This window comes from Phocoena phocoena, chromosome 1 (assembly GCF_963924675.1).
Source record: "Phocoena phocoena chromosome 1, mPhoPho1.1, whole genome shotgun sequence".
In the NCBI taxonomy this organism is placed as follows: Eukaryota; Metazoa; Chordata; class Mammalia; order Artiodactyla; family Phocoenidae; genus Phocoena; species Phocoena phocoena.
Window position 1 is genome coordinate 128,791,646 of NC_089219.1, and position 24,701 is coordinate 128,816,346.

General features: G+C 37.4%; 1 protein-coding gene across 7 annotated transcripts in view; it reads left to right on the forward strand.

Annotated features, from left to right (window-relative positions):
• DNM3 (dynamin 3) overlaps nucleotides 1-24,701 on the forward strand; it is a 574,033-nt gene that overhangs the window by 248,438 nt on the left and 300,894 nt on the right. For 5 of the 7 annotated variants that reach the window (XM_065883152.1, XM_065883163.1, XM_065883179.1 and 2 more), the window contains exon 13: nucleotides 8,106-8,157. In XM_065883152.1, the coding sequence (XP_065739224.1) occupies nucleotides 8,106-8,157 (52 nt within the window). Of the gene's footprint in view, nucleotides 1-8,105; nucleotides 8,158-8,980; nucleotides 9,011-24,701 lie in introns of all 7 variants that reach the window. The other 2 variants (XM_065883171.1, XM_065883141.1) reach the window with 1 other exon arrangement.

Below are 24,701 nucleotides of genomic sequence, written 5' to 3' on the forward strand. Positions count from 1 at the left end.
AAATATGTACCATGTGCAATGTGTCCAAGTAAGTGCTGCTGTAGACTTGCTTTGGAATTTAATTTCTGAAGGCTTGATTTTTCAATTGTAATATAGTTTCTGAACCTAAAAGTTTAGTATTTCAGAAGGAAATGTCAACTTTCCTCATGACTTAAGGATTTTAATTTGTCATTCTTTCCTGGTGAAAAAAAACCCCCCAACATTCTATTTTTCTTAACACAACATAATTAGTTTTTGTTATTTAAGAAAACGAGCTATTCCAATTAATTATTCTTCATTCACTTCCTCTCTTTCTCAGTAATCCTGTTGTCTGAACAGAAAGGCAGGCTTGTTAGCTGAATGCCTTGGGGAATGGACTTTCAAATTCTTGTGCTCGTCTCCATTTTCATGGGCACAGTTTGCCTTCTGAGTTACTAAGATTTTTGCAGTCCAGTGGTTTAAGAAACATGGGCTCCAGATACACACCGTTAGAATAACATGTCTATGCCACAAACAGCAGACCGAGTCTGTTTTTCAGTCTGCTGAGTAGGTCTCCCCACCTGTTTTCTCACAGTTGAAATGGTAGTGTGCAGATTTCAGTTCTTGTTATGTGAGCACCATGAAAATTCTAAGGGTGGTAGCATTCATTATATCTCTTTCCTGATCCCCTGGAATGTCTCTGTTACCATTTTACTAAAGGCAGTATATGTGAACCTTGGCACCAAATTCCAAAACAATCTTGGTCTTTACCTTTACATTCTTTTTTTTTTTTCATTCTTTTTTTATGTGTCCCTAATACATAATCATATTCCATTGCAATGGTGTATCTAGTTCCTATTCTTACATGAGAATGTTCTCTCTCTTGCGGAATTAAAACTTAGGTGTTAGATTATAGCAAGATCCTTATACGCTATTTTAGGAATTAAATGCTCGGTTTCCTACTGGGACTGGTAGAAATATAGATTTGAGCAACTTGCAAGGACCTCGTTAGTATCATCTATTTAAATAAGTTATAAATTCTAATGATTCAAGCACTGTTTTAAAAATAAGTGGACTTCCACTTTTCTCTTTCATTCTCAAATCTGTTGTTTTGAACTTTATCTTCATCCTTAAAATGAGTCTTAGGAGATGAGTCATCTTTCTTTTATATGCCCCCAAGTTCTGTAGGGTTTTCTTGCATAATATTTAGCTTGAGACTTCACTAAAGATCCTACAGGGGCAGTCGACATCATGTAGTTTTCTTCTTCCTTTGGCTTCAGTCTGATTGGATGGAGCCAAGCCTACATGTGATAAGTTGCACTCTTGGGACTCTCAGCAACTGTTTATAATCTTAGGGTAATATAAAAAAACATTCTAAAAGAGATTCTTTACTCCAGAGCAGTGCTGTCTAATAGAACTTTCTGAGATGATGGAAATATTTTATAACCTATGCTGTCCAATACAGTAGCCACTACCTACATGTGACTATTGAGTAGCTGAAATGTGGCTAGTAAAGCCGAAGCAATGAAAATTAAATTTTAATTAATTAAAAATTTAATTTAAACAGCCACTTCTGGCTACCAGCGACTGTATTGGACAGCACAATTCTAGAATATGGTGAATCCAGCTGATTGCTCTGGGTCCTTTAGCAGGCTATACTTTATTGACAACTTGGTGGTAACCTACAGTGGTGGCTTCAAGAAGAGAAGAAAGAGGTAACTGTTAGCTCCTTCTAAACAAACCCCAGGGCTCAGGAATATACAGTCAGCTTTTTAAATGCTCTGTCACTACAGTATAAAGGATAGACTTTTCTCTTCCACTGCCTTAGTCTGTATGTTGCCACTTTTCTAGTAATTCCTCCATCATAGCACAACTGACGTTTCTTTTAATTTCAAGTCTCCTCTACAAACTAAACATAGTAGTAGAGGGAGAGGTACGCTCTGACGTTTGCCGTGGAATCTGCATCTCTGAGGGACTCCATTTTCTTGATTCCTTTGAGTCCTCTTGGGTTTGACTTAGAGTCAGTACTCCTCTTTCTTCTTTCTCACTTCTCTTTTACTTTTTGGCTCACCGTAGCCTTGTTTCTACCACACCACTCTACTGAGACTGCTTTCGGCCAGGAGCGAACAGTTAATTCAATGGACAACTCTGAGTCCTTTGTTTGACATCATTAACCACTCCTTGTTGAAGAGACCTATCCTATCCCTTTGCTGAAATAACTCTCCATTGTCTCTTGGCTTTCCTCTTTCTGCTCTAGCCACTTCTTCTCATTTTTATTTTGGAGCTCTTTATCCTCTGATCATGGCTTAAGAACTTCTTTTTATCAGTATTCTTCTGTAGACCCTTTTCTTTTCTCACTCACTGCACTATCCCTGTCCAATAGTGTTACCCACCACAATGGTTTCAGTTACCAGCTTTATTTGATGCCTCTAAATCTAGATCTCCGTTCCAGAACTTTTTCTTGGACTGTTACCATAGTCAGCTACATACTGGGAATCTCTACTTGTATATCCTAGGAAAGCCTCAACCCAGTATTCCCAAATTAAACTCATCATCTGATTTTATAATTCATGCCTCCTTCATTGTTCCCACTCTCTGTGGGTGGTAACTCCCAGTTGCTCAAACCAGAAACCTGAGTGTCATTCTTTACTCCTTGTTCCCCTCACCTTTGTTTCCTTCCATCTTTAACAGGTCCATATGATTCTACCTCTATAATATTTTAGGAATTTTTTCTATTTCTTCCTATCATCATTGCTATTATTAAAGTTAGTCTTCTCTTGGGTGGGTTGCTACAATGGTCTCCTTGCCCCTTGTCATGTTCTTTTTCATTCCTTCTGGAATTCTATTACTTTCAGAATAAAGTGTAAACTCACTAGTGTGGTTTCCAAGGCCCTGTAGAATCTGTCTTTTGCTTACCTCTTCAGCCTATTCTATTGTTACTATTCCTCTCTATCCCACCCTGTAACTCTGTGCTGTAGCCAGACTGGCCACTTTTGGATTCCTAAATGTACCATACTCTTGCTGCAGCACATGTCTATGGCACACTTCTTTAAATTATTTAAATTTCCTATTGCAGATAAACATTAAGAATCTGGCTGTATATAACCCTGGTATCAAAATACAATTCCATAAATATTTCTTAAGAAACTAAACACCGTGAGGTAATGTCAGTGCTGAGAGAGGTAGAGATACTGATTAATGCAACACACCGTTGGCCATCAAGCAGCAGACCTTGTGGGAGGGGAGTTAGAGGCCTGTGTATAACACAATCCTGTTTATAGAATACAGGCACAGACCAAGAGCTAGCGGAGTTCATGGGAAGGAGAGATAACTGGAGGTTTCTGGGAAGGCATAATTCAGAAATGGTACTTGCTTTGATTTTGAAGGCTGGGCAGGACTCCCAACAGTCAGAGGGAGGGGGTCAAGGCTGGCTGCTTCCTGTCTTCCCTGGTTCAGAGTTGACACTGACTATTTCAGGGAGATAATATTTAATAAAACACTTCTTTGATCGTGCCATTTTCTGGCTTAGAATCTTTGAATACTTTCTGCTGCCTTCAGTATAATGACCAAATTCTCCATAATTGGCCCTAACATAGAGTTATTGTACTAGGTGGCTTTTAAGGTCATTTATTGAATACAAACCTGAGTCTATGGTCATACAGTTTTTCTCATAATAGTTTTACTTTCCACAACTTCCCTACATGTCCCAGCTTTCTACCTCCTGGCTTTGCTTATACTACTCCATTCTCTTGGAATGCGGTTGATTTTCTTCCTCTATTAAAATTTTACTTTTCTTCAAGTTTTCTATGAAAATCTCAGATCAAATCAGACCAAAATGATCCTTCTTTTCTCTGAACATTCAGAGCAATTACCATATACAGGATTTATCTGATAAATGGTCACACATACCCCTTGGCACATTCTTATGTCATTATAGTCTTATTGCATATGCACATGGACATGGATAGACACAAATATGCAAAAAAATTTTTGAGCTAAGACGTAACATGGATTATTTTTCTTTGAATGTCTTTCAGTGTGCTCTTATTTTTATAAAAATTTAAACCTTTTGTTATATAATTTCAAAATCATTATGTCTCAGAGCATTAAACTAATTAACCTAATTTGGTTTTATGTGTTTTAATGTTCTGGCGAACTCTTCAGCAGTGACTTGTGTGTAGTAGGAATTTTATATGATTAATAACGTACACACAGATATGGGGTTAATTATATCCCACATTTGAAACAGAAGCGCTTTTCTGGCTTTCTATTACAGCCTCACATATTTATTCTTTTAGAGCTTATTCCTTTGTTATTTGTGTTTTGTGTATGTATTACTACCCACACTAGATAAATTTTAGGCTCTTTTTACAAGGACCATACCTTATTTATGTTTATATGTTCCACAGAGTTCCTTTCAGATAGTTGGTGCCCTAAAAGTTTTGACTTATGTCAAATTAAAACATTATATATAGGTATGTTTTACAATATTGCAGATAAAACCAGTTAAGGACCTATTACCAAGAATACCTCTAAAGACTCAAATTAACTTGCAAGTCCTTACATGGTTTTCTGTGAACACATTTTTAAATAAGTATTTTGAAATATTTTCAGTTCAGTTATCATTGCATTCCTAAGAATTATGATAAAGGATGTTTTCTATCTAGGCAGATTATTTTTTATTATGTTACTTATGGAGTAACTTTAAGTACCTAAATACGTCATTAACAGCAGTATCTTTGGATTTATGGGGACAGTTGCTGCAAAAAAGATTATTTTTTAGGTGAAAAGTAAAGGTAATTTAGTATTTGTTCTAACACTAATATTTGAGATTGGCTTATAAAATAAATCTGTTTTTTCCCTGCATATTCTTAAAAGTGGTAGATCCTAAATATGAATTATTTAGTAGATGAACATTCTGTGTCAGTGGAAAATCTCTTCACCTAGTGGATTTCACAAGCATCTGAGAGTAACTTTGCATCTCAAGGAATCTTAGATGTAAAAGAAACTTAAGAAACATTTCCCCAGCACTTGTCTCTGTCTCTCTGACTCTTCACACCACACACACACACACACACACACACACACACACACACACACACTTTATAGCCAAGAAACTAAGGTCCATTTAGGTCATACTCTTTGCCTAAGGTAGCACAAGGAGTCATCATCAATCTCTGTTTTTTGCTTAATATTCAGTTTCTTTTCTTTTATATGATTTTAAGGGGACCTATACATAATTTGAGGTCCCCAGTAGTTCACCTACTTCAAAGTAAACACCTGTAAGTCTGCCATAGTTCGAAGTTACCACTACTAGTCAGTGATTTATTTTAAAATAGTTCCTGTTTAAAAAAAAAAACAAAAAAACCTCTAAAACACAAGTATGATGCTTGGGAGAGATGGTCATATCCATGAAGAAGGCATGATCACATTATAATAGTAGTTTTCCCATTTCTTCCTAGAAGAGAGGAAAGCATGGGATCTGAAGCCCCAGGAAGAGTAGTACTTTAGGCACACTTTGTGCATCAGGGCATGGTGGGCAGCCAGAGGGCAGTGTGGGCTCATCAGACCCCTGGCCACAGACACAACCTTCACCTCATTCACAACCTCACCACAAAAACCTGAATAATGTAGATTTGGATTATGCAGAGAAAAGGTTGGAGAGAGATGAATTTTATAGTAATTAAGGGAATTAAGCATTTAACTAAAGACTAGAAAAACAATAAGAACCCAGGAGAGAAGAAAAGCTAAACTCTGAAATTAGCAAATTGAAAAAGAAAGAGACACAAAATATCTTTAGTAATGAAATACAGTGTGGCCTTTCAGCACCCACCTCTTCCCCATCCTCAGTTGAAGGTAGTATATAGTTTTTTTATGAGTTTGAAGGGAAGCAGCTTAAATACATCATGGGAGATTATAAAAGATTGCCATTTTGAGCAACTAAGTGTGACATTGATTTCTGATGTGCTGTTGAGCTATAATATCCCACTACTTTAAACAGTTGATTGATAACCTTAATCTATCTTTTATCTGTTTTAGACTATTTCATTAATCTCCAAAACAGCTTCTATAAACAACTAAACAATCAGAGGGTTCAGTATTGCTAGTCTTCTCAGAATAACCAAAATGAGTTGTATTTTCTTATATTGATATATGTTTACTCATGGACTCACCAAAAGAAAGCCTTCAATCTTTTGAGAGATAGAGTAACATATTGCCTAATCTTGAGATTTCTGGGGTTAAATTGTTGGGGTGATATCTGGCTCTTATCCCCTCTGTGCTCATGTTATAATAGTATCACCCTCATCGGATTTCTCATTCAACAGATATTTGTTGAAGCCAACTATGTGCCAGGTAGTTTCTATGCACTGGGGTTATAGCAGTGAATGAAACGGGCAAAAACCCCTGCTCACAAGGAGCTTTCATTCTAATGGAGGGAGGCAGATAATAAACACACAAAAAATCAGTAAACTATATAGTCTGTTTGAAGGTGAAAAATGCCATAGAGAAAAGCAGAACAGTATAAAGGGGATGAGAATCCTGGAGGAAGGGAGGGATTCAATTTTGAATAGGGTGGTCGTGGTAGGTCTCACTGAAAAGATAAATTGGAATAAAGACTTGAAGGAGGTGATGTTGGGAGCCGTGCAGATATGTGGGGGAAGTGTATTTTTTAGGCTGATGGAGCAGCTGGCATAAAGGCTTTGAGGTGAGAGTGTGCATGGTGGGATCAAAAAAAAAGGAGATCAGTATGGCTGGACCTCTCGAATGAAAGAGGTGGAGAATAGGAGGAGATGAGTCAAAGAGGTGGAGAGTGGGGGTTAAGGGCCTTGTGGACCATTGCAAGAATTTTGACTTTTACCCTGAGTGTAATTGTATTGCATAGCAGTAGAGGGTTTTGAGCAGAAGAGTGACAGGAACCCCCCCTTTAAAAGGATCACCCTGGGGCTTCCCTGGTGGCGCAGTGGTTGAGAGTCCGCCTGCCGATGCAGGGGACACGGGTTCGTGCCCTGGTCCGGGAAGATCCCACATGCCGTGGAGCGGCTGGGCCCGTGAGCCATGGCCGCTGAGCCTGCGCGTCTGGAGCCTGTGCTCAGCAATGGGAGAGGCCACAACAGTGAGAGGCCCGCGTACCGGGGGGGAAAAAAAAAAAAAAAAAGGATCACTCTGGCTTCTGTGTTGAGAATAGACATTAGGGGGACAAGCGTGTAAGACCAAAGAGACCAAAGAGTAAGTGATGACAACAGTGCAAGTGAGAGATAATGGTGGCTTGGAACAAGGTAGTAGCAATGGAATGAAAAGATGTTGAATTTTAAAGACATTTTGAGAAGTAGAGTCAATAGCATTTTCTGATGATTTGATGTGGAAGTAAGAGAAAGAGGAACCAAGGACTTTGGCTTAAGCACTTGGCAATATGGAATTGCCATTAATTAAAAAGGGAAAGAATGTGGGTGGAACAGGATTTAGGGAGGATGTCACAAGTTCAGTTTTCACAGATTAAGTCTGAGATGCCCATTAGACATCCAAGTGGAAATGTTGAGTTGTTGAAAACATATTTGAGTCTAGAATTGATGAGATGGGTCCAAGCTGACGATGCACTATGAGGGTTGTCATAATATAGTGGAATTCAGAGCAATGAGATTAGATGATATCATGAGTTTGGGATCTGGAATTAGACTACCTAGTACCAGCACTTGTTAGCTGAGTAATTTTGGGGAAGCCACTCAGCTTCTCTGTGACTCAGTCTCTCCATCTGTAAAATGAATGAATATTACCTCACAGGGTTAAAATTAAATCACTAATATCTGTAAACCACTTAGAACATGGCATATACTCAAAAAGTGCTGTGAATTTTCAATACAATCTTATATACCTGTGGGATATCACTAATACTTAACCTTGACTTATTAATGCAGCAATACAGGTTTTCTTCCTGTGGTATATTATTTTTGATTTGTGATTACTAATTGGTTCTAGAAGTTCCATTGAGTTGGTTTTGCTTCCAGAATTAAACTGACCTGGATTTTTTATATTGGCTCTGCCTCAGTTGTTGATATATTTTTAATGCCTGTATTTATTTTAGTATCTGTTACATGCTCAGAAAAAATCTTATGATTTTCTTCAGTGCTTCTCTCCTTTGCTTTTCTCAGTGCTCAGCAGAGGAGCAGTCAGGTTCACAAGAAAAACACAATTGGAAATCAGGTAGGAATTGTTTAAAAGAATTAAAGCACGCATGTCCCAAAGAATTTGAACTAAATTGCTTGATTGACTTTTTTTTAATGCAAATTAATCATGTGCAAATTTTGCTGGAAATGCAACTTTTTGTTTTGTTTTTGCTTTTAAAGTTTTTGGAGTGAATTGCATTTTTTTTTTTTTTTTGCTATTTTATGCAGTTAACCCTATTGATTTATTTTAAATAACTTTTCTGCTATTTGCTCTGCTTTTCAAATTTGCCTCCTTGTGTCCTGCTTTGCTTGCTTACATTACCCCTAAATTTGATTTAACATTGAATCTGTGAGTCAGTTCAAGGTTAAAATATGGTGAGTAGTTGCATGAGCTTTCTGGTGCTGCTGACTAGTTCACACATTTGCACAGCTTGGTAACAGTGAAGGGACAGCTCATAAAGAAGGCAGTTTGGGATTTAAGATTTAATCTCTGCCACACTACATCCTGTTGGTTAATGAAGATGTTAATTCCTAAGAAGATCTGATCTTTTAAGTTTTTGTGTTTTGGGCTGGCCAGCTGTCTCTGACTAATAGCGCTCTGCAGAGATTGCATTAACTCTGACAGTTTGCTGTTTCTTTTATGTTTTATGTGATAATGAATATTTGCATTGTTATTTCTTTTCAAGTCAAAACAATGATGGTTTTATAGTTTTTTTTAATTCAGAGGTACAATTGTTGAACAAATTGAAACCTCTGCTCTAAAATTTCTTCCATTGTTTTGAAAGGAGAAGAGGTAATAATAGACTTTATTTTGAAAACTTTTTTTCTGAACTAAAGCATATAATTCTTTGCTATTTCAGGGAACCAATCTTCCGCCTTCAAGGCAAATTGTACGAGCTAAGTTCTGTAAGCTTTACTGTTGCTTTTTCATTTAGCGTCCCAAGGGCACAGTTTGTCTTTAACTGATTAACTCAACTAGCGCTTGCTACTAATTTTTTTAAACTTAGATTGTCTTGTCCATAACACCCTATCATTGAAATAAAAATCCTCTTAAGAGGGTTCATCCCTTCACTGCTAATAACTTGCTGTGATTGAATGGTATGAACTAGTAAATTCTAAAATGCTGTAATAATAAATGTTTAACACTGTGGGTGCTTTGATATTTCTCTAATTTTAATGGGCCTTAAAATAATTAAAATCATTAATGACCTTCATCTCTATCCTTTTATGCTATGTTGTTATAAGGTGTAAGCCTTTCTTTTCCTCTTCTATGATAATATTTCCAATAAATGTAGGTGACACTTCTAAAAGGTGGGTGAATATTAAACAACTGATTTTGATATATCTGTTGATACTATCCAATAGCAATTGTTTGTATTTTTTTAAGATAATAAAACAAGAAGTAAAATTACACTGATTGACATTTTATATGGCTTTAGAGTTGAAGCTTTTAAAACCAGATGCTATATCTTCACTTAATGGAAGTATAAAGATATTGTCAAATTACTAGCATTAAAAAAGCAATTACATACATTTCTACCATGGGCGAGGCAGCCCTAAAATCTTTCTTCCAGCTGTGCACAACTTGAGAATGAGATCGGAAGATGGGTCAATTATTTTCCTCATGATGCTTTGGCAGAAACAAATTTTGGAGCGAGATATTCCTGGGTTCAAATTCTCCTCTGTCACGTAGTAGCCACGTGGCCTTGGACAAATTGAACCTGAGTTTGCCCAGTTGTGTGATGGGAAGAAGAAAATATCTCTGCCCGGTGATTGTGAGAATCAGAAATAACCTACACCATGAGGTTTGCAGCTGGGTACTAGATACGTGCCCTATAAAGAGTAGACGGTAGGTAGGTGCTGCTTCTTGGAACTTTGGGCAGAAAAAAAATATGGAGTATAAGAAAATTATAAAAGTTATTAAATGAGAACAACGAAACATTTGGGAAAATTAGAAGCTATGGCAAATATTCTGTAGATTACAATGGCCAGATTAAGCCTGGGTGTGGTGTAATGGATTTACCTATAAAACTTTCCTCATGGTCAGAATTCTAGCTCATAGAAGTTTATACTTATTGGAAAAGCAATAGTATAGTGGCATCAATGCATACTTTAAATGAGATCTGGACGGAAACTCAGAACAGTTTTCAATTATATTGCCTCCAAATGCTAAAATCATGTTAATTGTGTTTCTGTGCCTTTACTTTCACTGAGTACTTCAAAGCCCATACATTATGGAAGTTTTATAACTCAAGATAATAGAATTGGGGTGAGTGTTATAATAGAATACAGATCGCTTATCCAAAACCTCTGGGGCCAGATGTGCCTTGAAGGTCAGAACTTTCTGGATTTTAGAAAAATATTGCATATATTATATATTACCCAGTATTCCTGTGGGGTCAGAGGCAGCACCCTGTAATTAAATGTATTGTATTTCTGCAGTGAAACAAATGATAATCACACCAAGTAGATTAAATGAAAGACATAAATATTTTCACATCAAGTCAGGTTTTGCTGCCACATTTGTTGCTGTTGTTGCTGTTGTTTTAACCTTTCACTTTGCAAGTAAGAGGTTATGAACCTGAATATCTTATTTTTCAGAACCAAATCCAATAATTAAACATGATATAGTATATTTTAAAGAATCCTTTATTGTTTTTTTCTGCTTAGCAGAAATGAACCATAATGACTTGAAACCCCTTTCTTTATGAATCTGAATAACTGAGGTTGATCTGGGTTTGTATTCAAAAATCAAGAAGCTCAAAAGACAGGGAGCCTTGGAGCTCAGCCTGCTAACTGATGTCAGTCGGCTTTAATGGTTGGTGGGGTTAAGATACTCTGCACTATCCTAGCAAATGCTTCATCCATTCTGATATCCTCTTAGCGCTCCTGATTATAAGAGATGGCTGTGCAGAATCTATTCTGAATACTTTAGAAGAATTTGAAGAAAGAAAAATTCCTTCTTAAAGTCTAAATCCCCATTTGTTTTCACCTGCTTAGAAATTTGTCTGCTTAGAAGTTCTACGTGCTGGTGTCAACAAATGTATGAAAAAAATGTGAGCGCACAATTAGCCTAAAGTTGCACTGCCCAGAAATTTCAACATAAACTTCATTCATCCCTTCACTCATCACTTGTGTATTTGAAACTTTTGAGAGTCAAAAACTGTGATAGATGTTAGAATGATGAATAAATCATGGGCCCTGCTGTCAGGGAGCTCACATCCCAGTGGGGATTATGGTAAGTAATTGAAGTCTGTCGCCTTTTTCAAGGTTAGCTCCTTCTGATACTTCAGGCCTCACTGAAACATCACTTCAGTAAGAGGCTGGCCCTGACTGTTGAATCTAAAGTCACCTTTCCTCCCCCAAATCTTGTCATTATTATCTATCTTGTTTATTTATTATTTTTTGTTTTCTTTCACTAGGACAGTAAGCTCCATTAAAGCTATTTCTTTTAAATTTTATTTATTTATTTTTTTGGCTGTGCTGGGTCTTTGTTGCTGCACGTGGGCTTTCTCTAGTTGGGGTGAGTGGGGGCTACTCTTTGTTGTGCTGCCTGAGCTTCTCATCACAGTGGCTTCTCTTATTGTGGAGCACAGGCTCTAGGCACGTGGGCTCCAGTAGTTGCAGCATGTGGGCTCAGTAATTGCAGCACTTGGGCCCTAGAGCGTGTGGGCTTCAGTAGTTGTGGCATGTGGGCTCAGTAGTTGTGGCTTGCGGGCTCTAGAGTGCAGGCTCAGTAGTTGTGGCACATGGGCTTAGTTGCTCTGCGGCATGTGGGATCTTCCCGGACCAGGGCTCGAACCCGTGTCCCCTGCATTAGCAGGCAGATTCTTAACCACTGTGCCACTAGGGAAGTCCCAAAGCTATTTTTTGTGTGTGTGTGATGGTGAAAGCAGTGGAGTATCATTGTAAGGTTTTAAGTGCAATCATAATAATACTTTAGAAAGATCATTTTGCCTATAGTGTGGAGAAAGATTTTGAAGGGATGACGAGATTAGAAAAAGTAGACTAGTTAGGAGTCTAGTCTAGGAGTCTAGCCTCCTAACAGTTAGGAGGTTGTTGCAGACAAAAGGTTATGATTATTTGGGCTAGCTAAGCTCTCTGTACTAGATTTGAGGAGAAGCTGATGAATTCAGGAGATATTAAGTAGAAAGAATCTAAAGGATTGTGATGAATTAGATGTTGAGGAGAGCGCTGGGGATTGTCAGCAATGCAGTGCGGACATCTGATTTAGGCACAGATGAGATGGTGGTGCTCTTCATGGAGAAAGGAACATAGTGAGGAAGGGTAGATATGTTGAATATAGTCACTGTGGAAGATTGGAGTAAAAATATCCAGTGGGAAGTTGGATGAAAGTGCCTAGAGTTCAGAAGAGACAGAGAACCATTTATTCCAAAAGTAGGGAACCACTGAGAGATTTCCAGTAGGGAAGGGGTATCATCTGATTTATATGTTGGAAAGATCTGTGTATTAGCCATATGAAATGATTTGGAAGAATAAAACTAGATATATGGAAATTGGTGAAGACATTTCTGAAATAATTCAGGTAAGAAAATACAAATGTCAATAGCAAGAGGTATCTAGGAGAAAGACAGGTTCAAAAATATATTTAGAGGATGGAAAGAGTTATAAATAGTTGTGGAGTTGGGTGGGGGGTGTTAAGTCATTCTCCCAGGCTATGGCTAGGGAGGTCTACTGACAAAGGGAGTACAGATGAGGGAGGAGCAGATTTCAGTGGAGGTGGGAGAAGAAGTGGTGATTTCAGTTTCAGATATATTTTTTTGTGCCTGTTGGAGATGTCAGTAGAGTTTGAGGTTCAAGACTTGTCTAGACTGGAGATATAAGCTTTACAGTTGTCAATGTGTACAGTGTAGTTGAAGCCATGGGAGTAGATGAGATCACCTCCAGAAGATGAAAGCATAGAAGGAAATGTGGGATTTAAAGGATAAAAGAGAAAGAAGAGTTGGGACGGAACGAGGAACTGAAAAGGAGTCTAAGAAGTGATAAGAGAAGTAGGAAAACTTGGACAGTAGTTAGTAGAATGAGAGCTCAGGGAAGAGAATGTTTCAGAGAGGGAATGGTCAAGTAGTATTAGATATTTCCAAGAGCTCAAGAAGCACTAGGGAAGTTGTCAAATTGGTGGACTGGTAGAAGGTCCTGCACATTGTTTGGACCACTGAGGTAGTACCAGTCCTCTTGGTCTTATGAATTGCTTTTCTACTCCACAGCTGGAAGGTAGAACAAAGCTAAGAAAGCAGACAATGGAACTAATACCCTGAGCTGAAGTTTTTCCAGGGAAGCAGCATGTAAGGTCAAAAGAGCAGATGAGTTAAAGTTTTGAAGACAGTTTGAAATAAAGGGTTGATATGAATGGTTCTGATTAGTGTACTAGTCATGACATTAGTCAGGAGAGGTTAACCAAGTAACAATCGATTTCAGTAGCTTAATATAATAACAATTCAATTCACCCTGCTATGGCAATTCAGTCAAGTCATCTAGATTGGGCTGGGATGAGGCAACCCTGCTTCATGTGGTCAGTCATGGACTTTCGAATTCTCTTCATTCTTCCAAAAGATGAGAAAGAACGAAGCCTGAGTGTCTTTTTGAATTATGGTTTTCTCAGGGTATATGCCCAGGAGTGGGATTGCTGGGTCATATGGTAGTTCTATTTTTAGTTTTTTAAGGAACTTCCATACTGTTCACCATAGTAGCTGTATCAATTTACATTCCCACCAACAGTGCAGGAGGGTTCCCTTTTCTCCACACCCTCTCCAGCATTTATTGTTTATAGATTTTTTGATGATGACCATTCTGACTAGTGTGAGGTGATACCTCATTGTGATTTTGATTTGCATTTCTCTGATTATTAGTGGTGTTGAGCATCACAGGGAGAGGAAGGGGAAGCTGGGATGAAGTGAGAGAGTAGCACTGACATATATACACTAACAAATGTGAAATAGATACCTAGTGGGAAGCTGCTGCATAGCACAGGGAGATCAGCTTGGTGCTTTGTGACCACCTAGTGGGGTGGGATAGGGTGGGGGTGGGAAGGAGGCTCAAGAGGCAGGTGATATGGGGATATATGTACACATATAGCTGATTCACTTTGTTGTACAGCAGAAACTAACACAATATTGTAAAGCAATTATACTCCAATAAAGATATAAAAAAAATAAAGAAAAAGAAAGAAGCCTGAGTGAGGGAGGTTTGTAAGGACCAGCCTGGAAGTGTCACACATCTTTTCCATTTCCATTCCATTGACCAGAACTCAGTCATGGCCTCACCTAACTGCAAAGGAAACAGGAAAATATAATCTGAGATTGGGCCCAGAAAAAAAGAAAAGACAAAAGATGATGTTGACTGAAAATTGAAAGGAAATAGGGAAACAAGGGCACTGGGGTTTTTCTGAAATTAGAGAAAATGTGTACCAGGATTAAGGGGAAAAATGGTAGAGTTGGAGGTTGAAGTCAGTGAGTGGGATATTGTATCTCAGGGTTTAAGAGGGAAGAGAATGCAGCCTTAAAGTCATAGATGTTATTGGAATAAGAAGGAACAGACGCTGGAGGAGGGAAATGACAAATGATAGCTACAGATATTTGTGGAACACTGTCTTCAGAAAGTCTGTGTAGTAAAGAGAAATAGGGATGAAGTTTTCTGGAGTTGAATGTATTAAGGGCCAGGATATATTGAGACCAGGAGGATTGATGTGGCTTTTACGTGACTGATAATCCATTCCTTTAGCTGTAAAAATCTACAGCAGGAAGTGCTGATGTGCTCTTTGGCCCAGACTGCATCCAACTGCAATTGTGTAACTAGGAAGACCTTTTCCTTTGGCAGGGAGCAGAGCAGGTGTTTGCAGGATACCTCCTAGTTCCGGGCTATCAGGGTACCTTCTAGTACTAGGCTTATTGTCCATTTTGTTTCCCACCAACGTGCCTTCTGTTGCTCTAACTTTAGAATCAAGTGTGAAATTTGGCTTTCTCAAACCTACAAGTCTCCAGATAACTGGATTCTCAACCTTCTTGAATTGTAGGCTATAAGGTAAAAAGACCTTTCTTATCAACACAGGGTCTCTTCCCTACCTACTTTCTGAAAGCTAGTTTCAGTAGACAGTAGTCTCTTTTCCTTAGGACCCCCTACAGGTCCAAAAAGATCAACACACTCCAATATTCTAAAATTTTCCTACCAAGTTCCCTAGTTCTTCCATCTCCGTAAGTAATAGTTCGAGACCACTGTTAAAAGAGGTGAGAGTTTAATCAGCTATTTTACAGCTGGATAGCAAAGACTGCCAACTTCCTAGGCTACCATAGAGGGCTTCTAACAGCTCTCTTTCCTTCTTTGTCCACTCAGCTAATTCCACCTTTCAGGGTCTGTCACTTTTAATTCCCACACTCATGTGACTTCCTGGTACCAATATCTATATCAGGATTCTTTCAGATGTAAATTTCAGAAGAACTCAATTTAAATGACCTTGGAAGAAAGTGAATTAATTAGTTTACATGATTGAACATTTCATAGAGTTAAGTACTATTTATCCACGGCTCAGACAGTATCAAGATGAACTGATTTGATAAACCATGATGAACTAGACAAACTCTTTCCAGTTTTTGGTTCTGCTTCTTTGCTATTGGCTCTGTTCTTTGGCCCCAAAGAATTGCAATATGGCAGCCACGGGGTTTCCTTCCTGGTTTGAATCCCACAGAAATAAATGAGTCTTTCTCCCAGATTCTCAGAAAAACTCCTGAGATGTACTCTGATTGGACAGGCTTGGATCATGTGCTCATTCCTGAACCAATCACTGTGACCAGAGAAAGAGATATACTGATTGGCTTAAGTCAGATCACATGGACTGGAAAGTGGAGGTGGTTTCCTCTCCACTTGAAGTCAGAGATATTGTTAGAAGGAGAGAGAATAGGGGCTGGAGGAGGTGCATCAGAGATGATGGCTACAGGTACTTGTTGAGCATTGTTTGTCTTCAGAACAATTTAATTTGGGTAATAGGATTCTTGTATGTTTTGTCTTCTTGAAGGAACATAAGATTTTTAATACCTCATTAATAAAATCCTATTTTCATTTATTGATTAAATTTAATAATTTTCCCAATTCATCCTCTGACTTTCTATCTCCTTCCTCCTTCTCTTTCTTTCTTTTTAAAAAATAATTCTATTGACTATACAAAGTTGAGAAGTAATATAGTGCAGTTGTCCTTCAGAGCTGGAATTGTGAAGCCACTCTGTGACCAGGAACAAATTATTTAGGCTTCCTATTCCTCAGGTTTCTAACTTATAATAAGCTGATAAGAATTGGAACTGCTTCATAAGGTTTTTGTAAGTATTAAATGAGATAATACAAGTTAGGTACCTAGAACAGGGACTGGCTGATAGTAAGTGCTATGTAAAGTACTTCCTATTATTATTGTCGTTGTTGTTATCTATATGTATTATTCTGTTAGTCTTCAAGAAAGATAGTAAAATAATTACTTTTATTTTCAAATTGAACCTTTTCTCCCTTGGAAGTGGGAAGACTGTTACAAAGCAACAATGAAATCCGTATATCCAGTAATGGTTCATGGATTAAATTTTTTAAGGTTGTACTCCATTTATAGTTATTATAAAATATTGGCTACAGTCTGTGTATTGTACAATATATCCTTGCAGCTTATTTTATATGTAATAGTTTGTACCTCTTAATTCCCTACCCCTAGATTGCCCCTCTCCCCAGTGGTAACCACTAGTTTGTTCTCTATATCTGTGAGTCTGTTTCTTTTTTGTTATATTAACTAGTTTGTTGTATTTTTCAGATTCTACATATAAGTATCATCATATAGTAGTAGTCTTTCTCTGTCTGACTTATTTCACTTAGCAAAATACCCTCCAAGTCCATCAGTGTTGTTGCAAATGGCAAAATTTCATTCTTTTTTATGGCTGAATAGTACACTGTGTATGTATAGCACATCTTCTTAATTTGTTCATCTGTTGATGGACACTTAGGTTGCTTCCATATCTTGGCAATTGTAAATAATGCTGCTATGAACATTGGGGTACATGTATCTTTTCAAATTAGTGCTTTTGTTTTTTTTAGATATATGCCCAGGAGTGGAATTGCTGGGTCGTATGGTAGTTCTATTTTTAGTTTTTTTGAGAAATCTCCATACTGTTTTCAAGTATTGGTGGCTGCACCAATTTACATTCCAAGCAACAGTGTACAAATATTCCCTTTTCTCCACATCCTTGCCAGCATTTGTTATTTGTGTTCTTTTTGATGATTGCCATTCTGACAGGTGTGAGGTGATATCTCATTGTGGTTTTGACTTGCATTTCCCTGATGATTAGCCATGTTGAGCATCTTTTCACGTCCCTGTTGGCCATCTGTATTTCCTTTTTTGGAGAAATGTCTATTCAGGTCTTCTGCCCATTTTTTAATTAGGTTTTTTGTGTTTTTAATGTTGAGTTGTAGGATCTGTTCATATATTTCAGATATTAACCCCTTACTGGTCATATCATTTGCAAATATTTTCTCCCATTCAAGTAGGTTGTCTTTTCATTTTGTCGATGGTTTCCTTTGCTGTGCAAAAGCTTTTAAGTTTAATTAGGTCACATGTATTTATTTTTGCTTTTATTTCCTTTGCTTTAGGAGATAGATCCAAAAAAATATTGCTACAATTTATATCAAAGAGTGTTCTGCCTACATTTTCTCCTAGAAGTTTTCTGGTTTCCAGTTTTACATTTAGGTCTTTAATCCATTTTGAGTTTATTTTCATATATGGTGTTAGAGAAAATTCTAATTTCATTCTTTTATGTGTAACTGTCCAATTTTTCCAGCACCACTTATTGAAGAGACTGTCTTTTTTCCATTGTATATTCTTTCTTCCTTTGTTGTAGATTAATTGACCATGAGTATGTGTTTATTTCTGGGCTCTCTATTCCGTTCCATTGATCTACGCATCTGTTTTTGTGCCAGTACCATACTGTTTTGATTACTGTAGCCTTGTAGTATAGTCTGAAGTCAGGGAGTGTGAATCCTCCAGCTCTGTTCTTCTCTCTCAAGATTACTTTGGCTATTTGGGGTCTTTTGTGTTTTCATACCAATTTTAGAATTTTTCTAGTTCTGTGAAAAATACCGTTGGTATTTTGATAGGGATTGCATTGAACCTGTAGATTTCCTTTGCTGGTGTGGTCATTTTAACAGTATTAACTATTCCAATCCAAGAACACAGTATATCTTTCTATCTCTTTGTGTTGTCTTCAGTTTCTTCCATCAGTGTCTTGTAATTTTCCAATTACAGGTCTCTTACTTCCTTAGGTAGGTTTATTCCTCAGTATTTTATTCTTTTTGATGTGATGGTACATGGGATTGTTTCCTTAATTTCTCTTTCTGATAGTTCATTGTTAGTATATAGAAATGCAACAGATTTTTGTATGTTAATTTTGTATCCTGTGACTTTACTGAATTCATTGATGAGCTCTAGTAGCTTTCTGGTGGTGTCTTTAGGATTTTCTATGTATAGTATCATGCCATCTGTAAATAGTGACAGTTTTACTTCTTCACTCCCAATTTGGATTCCTCTTATTTCTTCTCTAACTGCTGTGGCTAAGACTTTCAATACTATGTTGAATAAAAGTAGAGACAGTGGGCATCCTTGTCTTGTTCCTGATGTTAGAGGAAATGCTTTCAGCTTTTCACCATTGAGTATGATGTTAGCTGTGGGTTCGTCATATATGACCTTTATTATGTTGAGGTACATTCCCTCTATGCCCACTTTCTGGAGAGTTTTTATCATAAATGGATGTTGAATTTTGTCAAAAGCTTTTTCTGCATCTACTCAGGTGATAATATGGTTTTTATGTTTTGGTTTGTTAATATGGTATATCACATTGATTTGTGGATATTGAAAAATCCTTGCATTCTTGGGATAAATCCCACTTGATCATGGTGTATGATCCTTTTAATTTTTTGTTGGGTTTAGTTTGCTAATATTTTGTTGAGGATTTTTGTGTCTATGTTCACTGGTGATATTGGTCTGTAATATTCTTTTTTTGTAATATCTTTGTCTAGTTTTGGTAATAGGGTGATGCTGGCCTCATAGAATGGACTAATTCTCTGCATCATGGACTAATTTTTGAGGGCAGCTTTCTGAGTACAGAACAAGAAAAATGGCTTCACTCCAATATTCTAATAAGCAATTTATAGCATATATTTTTAAATAGATGTTATAAATTTTTAGAACCAATCAACAGTTTCTTTATCAAGTTCTTTTAATTAAAAGTACTTTAAAAAACATTTTTGTAGGAAGAATTGTGTAAATTTTTACTCCATCTCTCTGTTAATCTACAAGGTAGCCAATTTTAATGAAACCTCTATCAATGCTCTAACAGGTGTTTGTGCTTTTTATTAAGAACTAACTGAATATTTTAAAATTCTTAAAGATTTGTGGCAAGGTATTATATATACCTTTAAGAATATAAATGATTATCTGTATTCATGATACCTTAAATAGATGTCCCTTATCAGCAAACAAATGTAAATGTAATTTTTATTACACGTATAAACACATTTCTAAACTTATGCAGTTCAAGTTCGTGGGAATATAATTTGTCATGCCAATACATGCATGTATCACAACTGTTCTGGCATGTACCTTATCTGTAAAATGAGATCTATTGTTCGTAGCTGAGTTTCTTTCCTGTTAGGATAGTATAGCTTTGCTTGTTGCTACTTGGTCTGACAGGGAAGTCTTTAAGTTTATAAACTAATTCTGAGACTTCCATTTTCCTTGGTGTATTAGTTTCCTAGGGCTGCTGTAACAAAGTATTACAAACTGGAGTAGCTTAACACAACAGAAATTTATTCTCTCAAAGTTCTGGAGACTAGAAGTCTGAAATCAAGGTGTGTTTGGGGTTATACTCTCTATGAAGGCTCTAGGGAAGCAGCTTTCCTTGCTTCTTCCTGGCTTCTGGTAGCTCCTAGCATTCCTTGACTTGTAGCTGCCTGACTCTAATCTCTGCCCCCGTCTTCACATGGCTTCCTTCCAATGTGTGTCGGCCCATGTGTCCTCTCTTCTTCTTTAAGGACACCAGTCATTGGATTTGGAGCTCACTCTAATGCAGTATGACCTCGTCTTAACTAATTACATCTGCAAAGACGCTGTTTCCAAATAAGGTTACATTCTGAGGTTCCATGGACATTGTGGGAGACACTATTCAACTCACTATACTTTGGATACTTGAGGATTTTCTTTTTCTTCTTCTTTTTAAAATGGCTTATTATAATAAACTTTACCTAGGATTTAGCTTTATAATTTATCACTGCACTTTAATTGTTTATTAAACTAAATTTATAATTTGGACCATTGGAACTTTAAAAGGTATTTTCTTTATTATTCTGTTTTGAGAAAATACTAATAGCTTCTGTTACTGAGATAAATCACAGCTATTCTCTCCTTCCGCATGGTACCATTCTTAAAATATTATTTTGATTAGTTCTTTTGAAGGTTGCTTCCTGAGAATTTTTTTATTTTCTTTAAAACTCTGTAGCTTACAAGATAATTTATCATGAGGAAAAAAATGAAACGTTTAACACTTTTTTTTTTGCGGTACGTGGGCCTCTCACTGCAGTGGCCTCTCCCGCCGCGGAGCACAGGCTCTGGACGCGCAGGTCCAGCGGCCATGGCCCACGGGCCCAGCCGCTCCGTGGCACGTGGGATCCTCCTGGACCGGGGCGTGAACCCGTGCCCCCTGCATTGGCAGGCGGACCCCCAACCACTGTGCCACCAGGGAAGCCCTAACACTTTTTTTTAATGGTAATACACACACTCTCTTTTTCCTTATTCATTTTCTATGTCATCTACTCTTCTCTCCAGTCTCACCCCACCCTCAAGAAAGGGCAGGAGTGGGAGGGAAGAGGATGGCAGAGAGAAAAAACTGACAGAAATGGACCCATGAAGTTCCACAGACATGTTGTGGAACTATAAATCCATATAAGATTTGGGAATTTCCATTTTCAAAACCTACCAAGTAGGAAAGTTTTATTTACTAAAAAAGATGTAACAGAGTGAAAGGCTGTCTACTCCCACCAATTCTGTAGAAATCACAACAGTTAACACTGATTACTTATAAGTGTTTCAGGTGTAGTTATAGGTACTTTACACACGTTAATTCATTACTCCTCCCAACAACCTTAAGAGGTAGATACCTTAATTATTTCTATTTTACAGATAAGGAAAGTGAGGCATGGAGAGGCCAAGTCATGTGTCCAGTCATAAAGATAACTGACAGCACCAGGATTCAAATCCAGGCAGTTTGATTCTAGACCTTTTTCTCTTAATTATGGTGTTAACCACTGCTTCTAATAGTTTGTAAAGAATTTTATTTAATAGTCTCAATTATGGCAGGTCACATCATTTCAGTCATTCACTATTATTTTTATTTATTACTTACATTTTTTCTTAATCTAAAGTGGATTGATCCTGAATAGAATGAACTTGGATTTGTATAAATTAACCTGATTTGGTCATTGTGGGCTGCTATAACAGAGTAACATAGACCAGGTGACTTAAACAAAAAACATTTATTTCTTGTGGTTCTGGAGGCTGGAAGTCCAAGATCAGGGTGCCAGCCTGGTTGGGTTCTTGGTGAGGGCCCTCTTCCTGTTTATGTCCTCACGTGGCCTTCCATGGTATATGAAGAGAGAGAGATCCCATGTCTCCTTCTCTTTTTATAAGGTATTCACTCCATCGTGGGGAGATCTTCATGATCTCACCTAACCCTCATTACCTCCCAAAGACCCCACCTCTTAATACCATGCCATTGGGGGTTAGGGTTTCAGCATATAAATTTTGGGGGATCATAAACATTCAGTCCACTGCACTGATCAACAATGAAAAACTATAATAGCTGTTAGAATGTGTTTCATTTTTTATCCCTTAATTTTGTGAAAGTATCTCCAGAGGGGCCAATCAATAGCTTATAAAATACAACCAACTTATTTTAATAAAATCAACAGAGGATGGAGTCCATGAAAGCCACACTTAGTGAAATGTATGGACTGCTAATTTGTTCTGTATCTTTTAAATCTAGACTTCTACTTGAAATAGCACTTAATGTATGTCTCGTGATGTTTTTCCAGAAAATACACAGATGTGCTTACTGTAATTTTACAGCCAAATTACATCTTAATTGAAGGTTTAGGGCTAAAAATCAGTGAGGAGAAAAACCCTGTGTATTCAGAATTACCTTGAAAAATCCCTTCAGTAGGCAGAATCTAGCCCTACCTTTCAGCTGTGATCTTTCCTCTGGGCAGTTGAGGCCTGGTCTTATTTCACCAGGGGAAATGGGCACCTGGGCAAACTAAGGGTTGCCCCTCCTGCCTCTCTCCTGCTATCTCACAGCTACCCTTCCTCCCTTCCTGCTTCCCTCTTTTCTTCTTTCTGTCTCTTTTGTCCTAGTTGCCTGTCTCTCTCTCTCTCTTTAACATGATATATTTCATTCCACGTAAATTAAATGCCTGTGTGACTTGAATTCCCTGGAAGTTTTGTAACATGTAAAATTTTATTTTCTCCCACTATTATTTTATTAAACACTGTAATTTCAGACCTGAATGTTCCTCTGAATTATCAGATAAATGACATCTTAGTGTCTTCCTGTTTTTGACTATTTTCAGTGTTCATGGACATCGGAATTGTATCATTCCCTTGTTCCAGGATACTTAACTCTCACTGTTTTAATTTTCACTTCTTTAATCTGCACTCCATATCTTAGAGAAGAGGTTTCTATTTTATTCCTACACAGCCACCCAGGTGGTGGAGGAACTCCACATGGGTTGCTACTATTTGGCCCAATACCAAAAGTTGCTGGTTTTCTGCCTCAGGCAGGTCTATCATAAGCCAAACCTGTGATAGACCCACCCAGGCCCCCCCTCCCCCAACACTGCCTACTCCACCCCTTACTGCTCCTGATTGCAAGCCTGGAGAATGCCAGTGATTAACTGCTAGATGTCTCACTCAAGTCTCCTACAGCTTCACTGTAGTAGAGTTTCTCCCATTTCCACTGGAGTAGAGTTTCTCCATTTCACTGTAGTAGAGTTTCTCCCTTACCAGCTAGCTTATCATCTAATCCTTTGGCCACAGTGACTTTTTAAGTAGTTAGCCAAGGATAGATAGAGCTGGTACTCTAAAAAAGCAGAAATCTCTGCTCAAATTTTCTTTAGTTCTTGCTTCAGCCCTTCCCTTATGTGCACTGTATAGCTTATTTAGCACAGAGTTTCAGTGTAATGTATGATTTTTTTTTTTTGCGTTACGTGGGCCTCTCACTGTTGTGGCCTCTCCCGTTGCGGAGCACAGGCTCTGGACGTGCAGGCTCAGCGGCCATGGCTCACGGGCCCAGCCACTCCGCGGCATGTGGGATCTTCCCAGACCGGGGCACGAACCTGTGTCCCCTGCATCAGCAGGCGGACTCTCAACCACTGCGCCACGAGGGAAGCCTAATGTATGATTTTGAAGCTTACTTTTTGTTTGTTACACAAGAAATACATAAACACATTTTCACTGTGAAAAAAGTAATACAGATCAAGTAAATATACCCTTGACCCTTACCCAGTCTCATTCACCTTCATAGCTATAGCTACTGTTATCATTCTCTGGAGCATATGTACACATATACATACATGCCCAAACACATACGTACATATACACATGATTTGTGATTTTTAAAAATAAAAGGTTTGTACATATTTTACACTATAGTTGTTAGCTCCACAAAGGCAACGACTTTTGTCTCTTGTTCATTGATATATCTGTGACTAGAACCTGGTATACAGTAGATGCTCAGTAAATATATGTGAAGATGAACTAACTTTATCTACTTAATGATATGTCTTGGAGACCTTTTCATGTAAGTACACAGACAGAAGACAAGACTTCTTTTACTGGCACATAGTATTATTGTATATTCCACAGTGCAGATGTGCCAATGTAAATTTAACCATTCCCCTAAGGATAGGTATTTGTGTTGTTTCCAGTTTTTCCAAAACAGTTGAAACAGTTTATAAACCCAACAACTATTTATGCGAGTACTGGATAATTATATTTTATATAATTTTGAATAATCTGATGGGAAGAATAATATATTATTTTGAGTTGCATTTCACTTATTGCAAGTTATAGAGCAGCCTTTCAAATATTTAATAGATATTTGTATCCTCTCTCCTATAAAATGTCTGATTATGTCCTTTGTCCATCTTGAAAGGACTGTCTTGTCAATTTTCTCATTGACTTTTTAGGATTTTTATAGTTTTGATATTAATTTTATGTGTATTATATATAGTACAAATATTTTATGCTTATCTATCACTTGACTTTATTGTATATTATAAAACAAAAGTTATAATTTTGATTTAGACAAATTTAAAAAATTTTGTGGCATTTATATTTTATCTCATATTTTCTTCTAATAAGATTTTTATATATAGCTATATGAAAAAGAAAATTATTTTCTTGCTGATCACATACTTCTATTCTTTAAACCTCAGTCACTTATGTCTATAACTTACTAGAGACAGAAATTCTTTTCATGCTTATTGACCAGT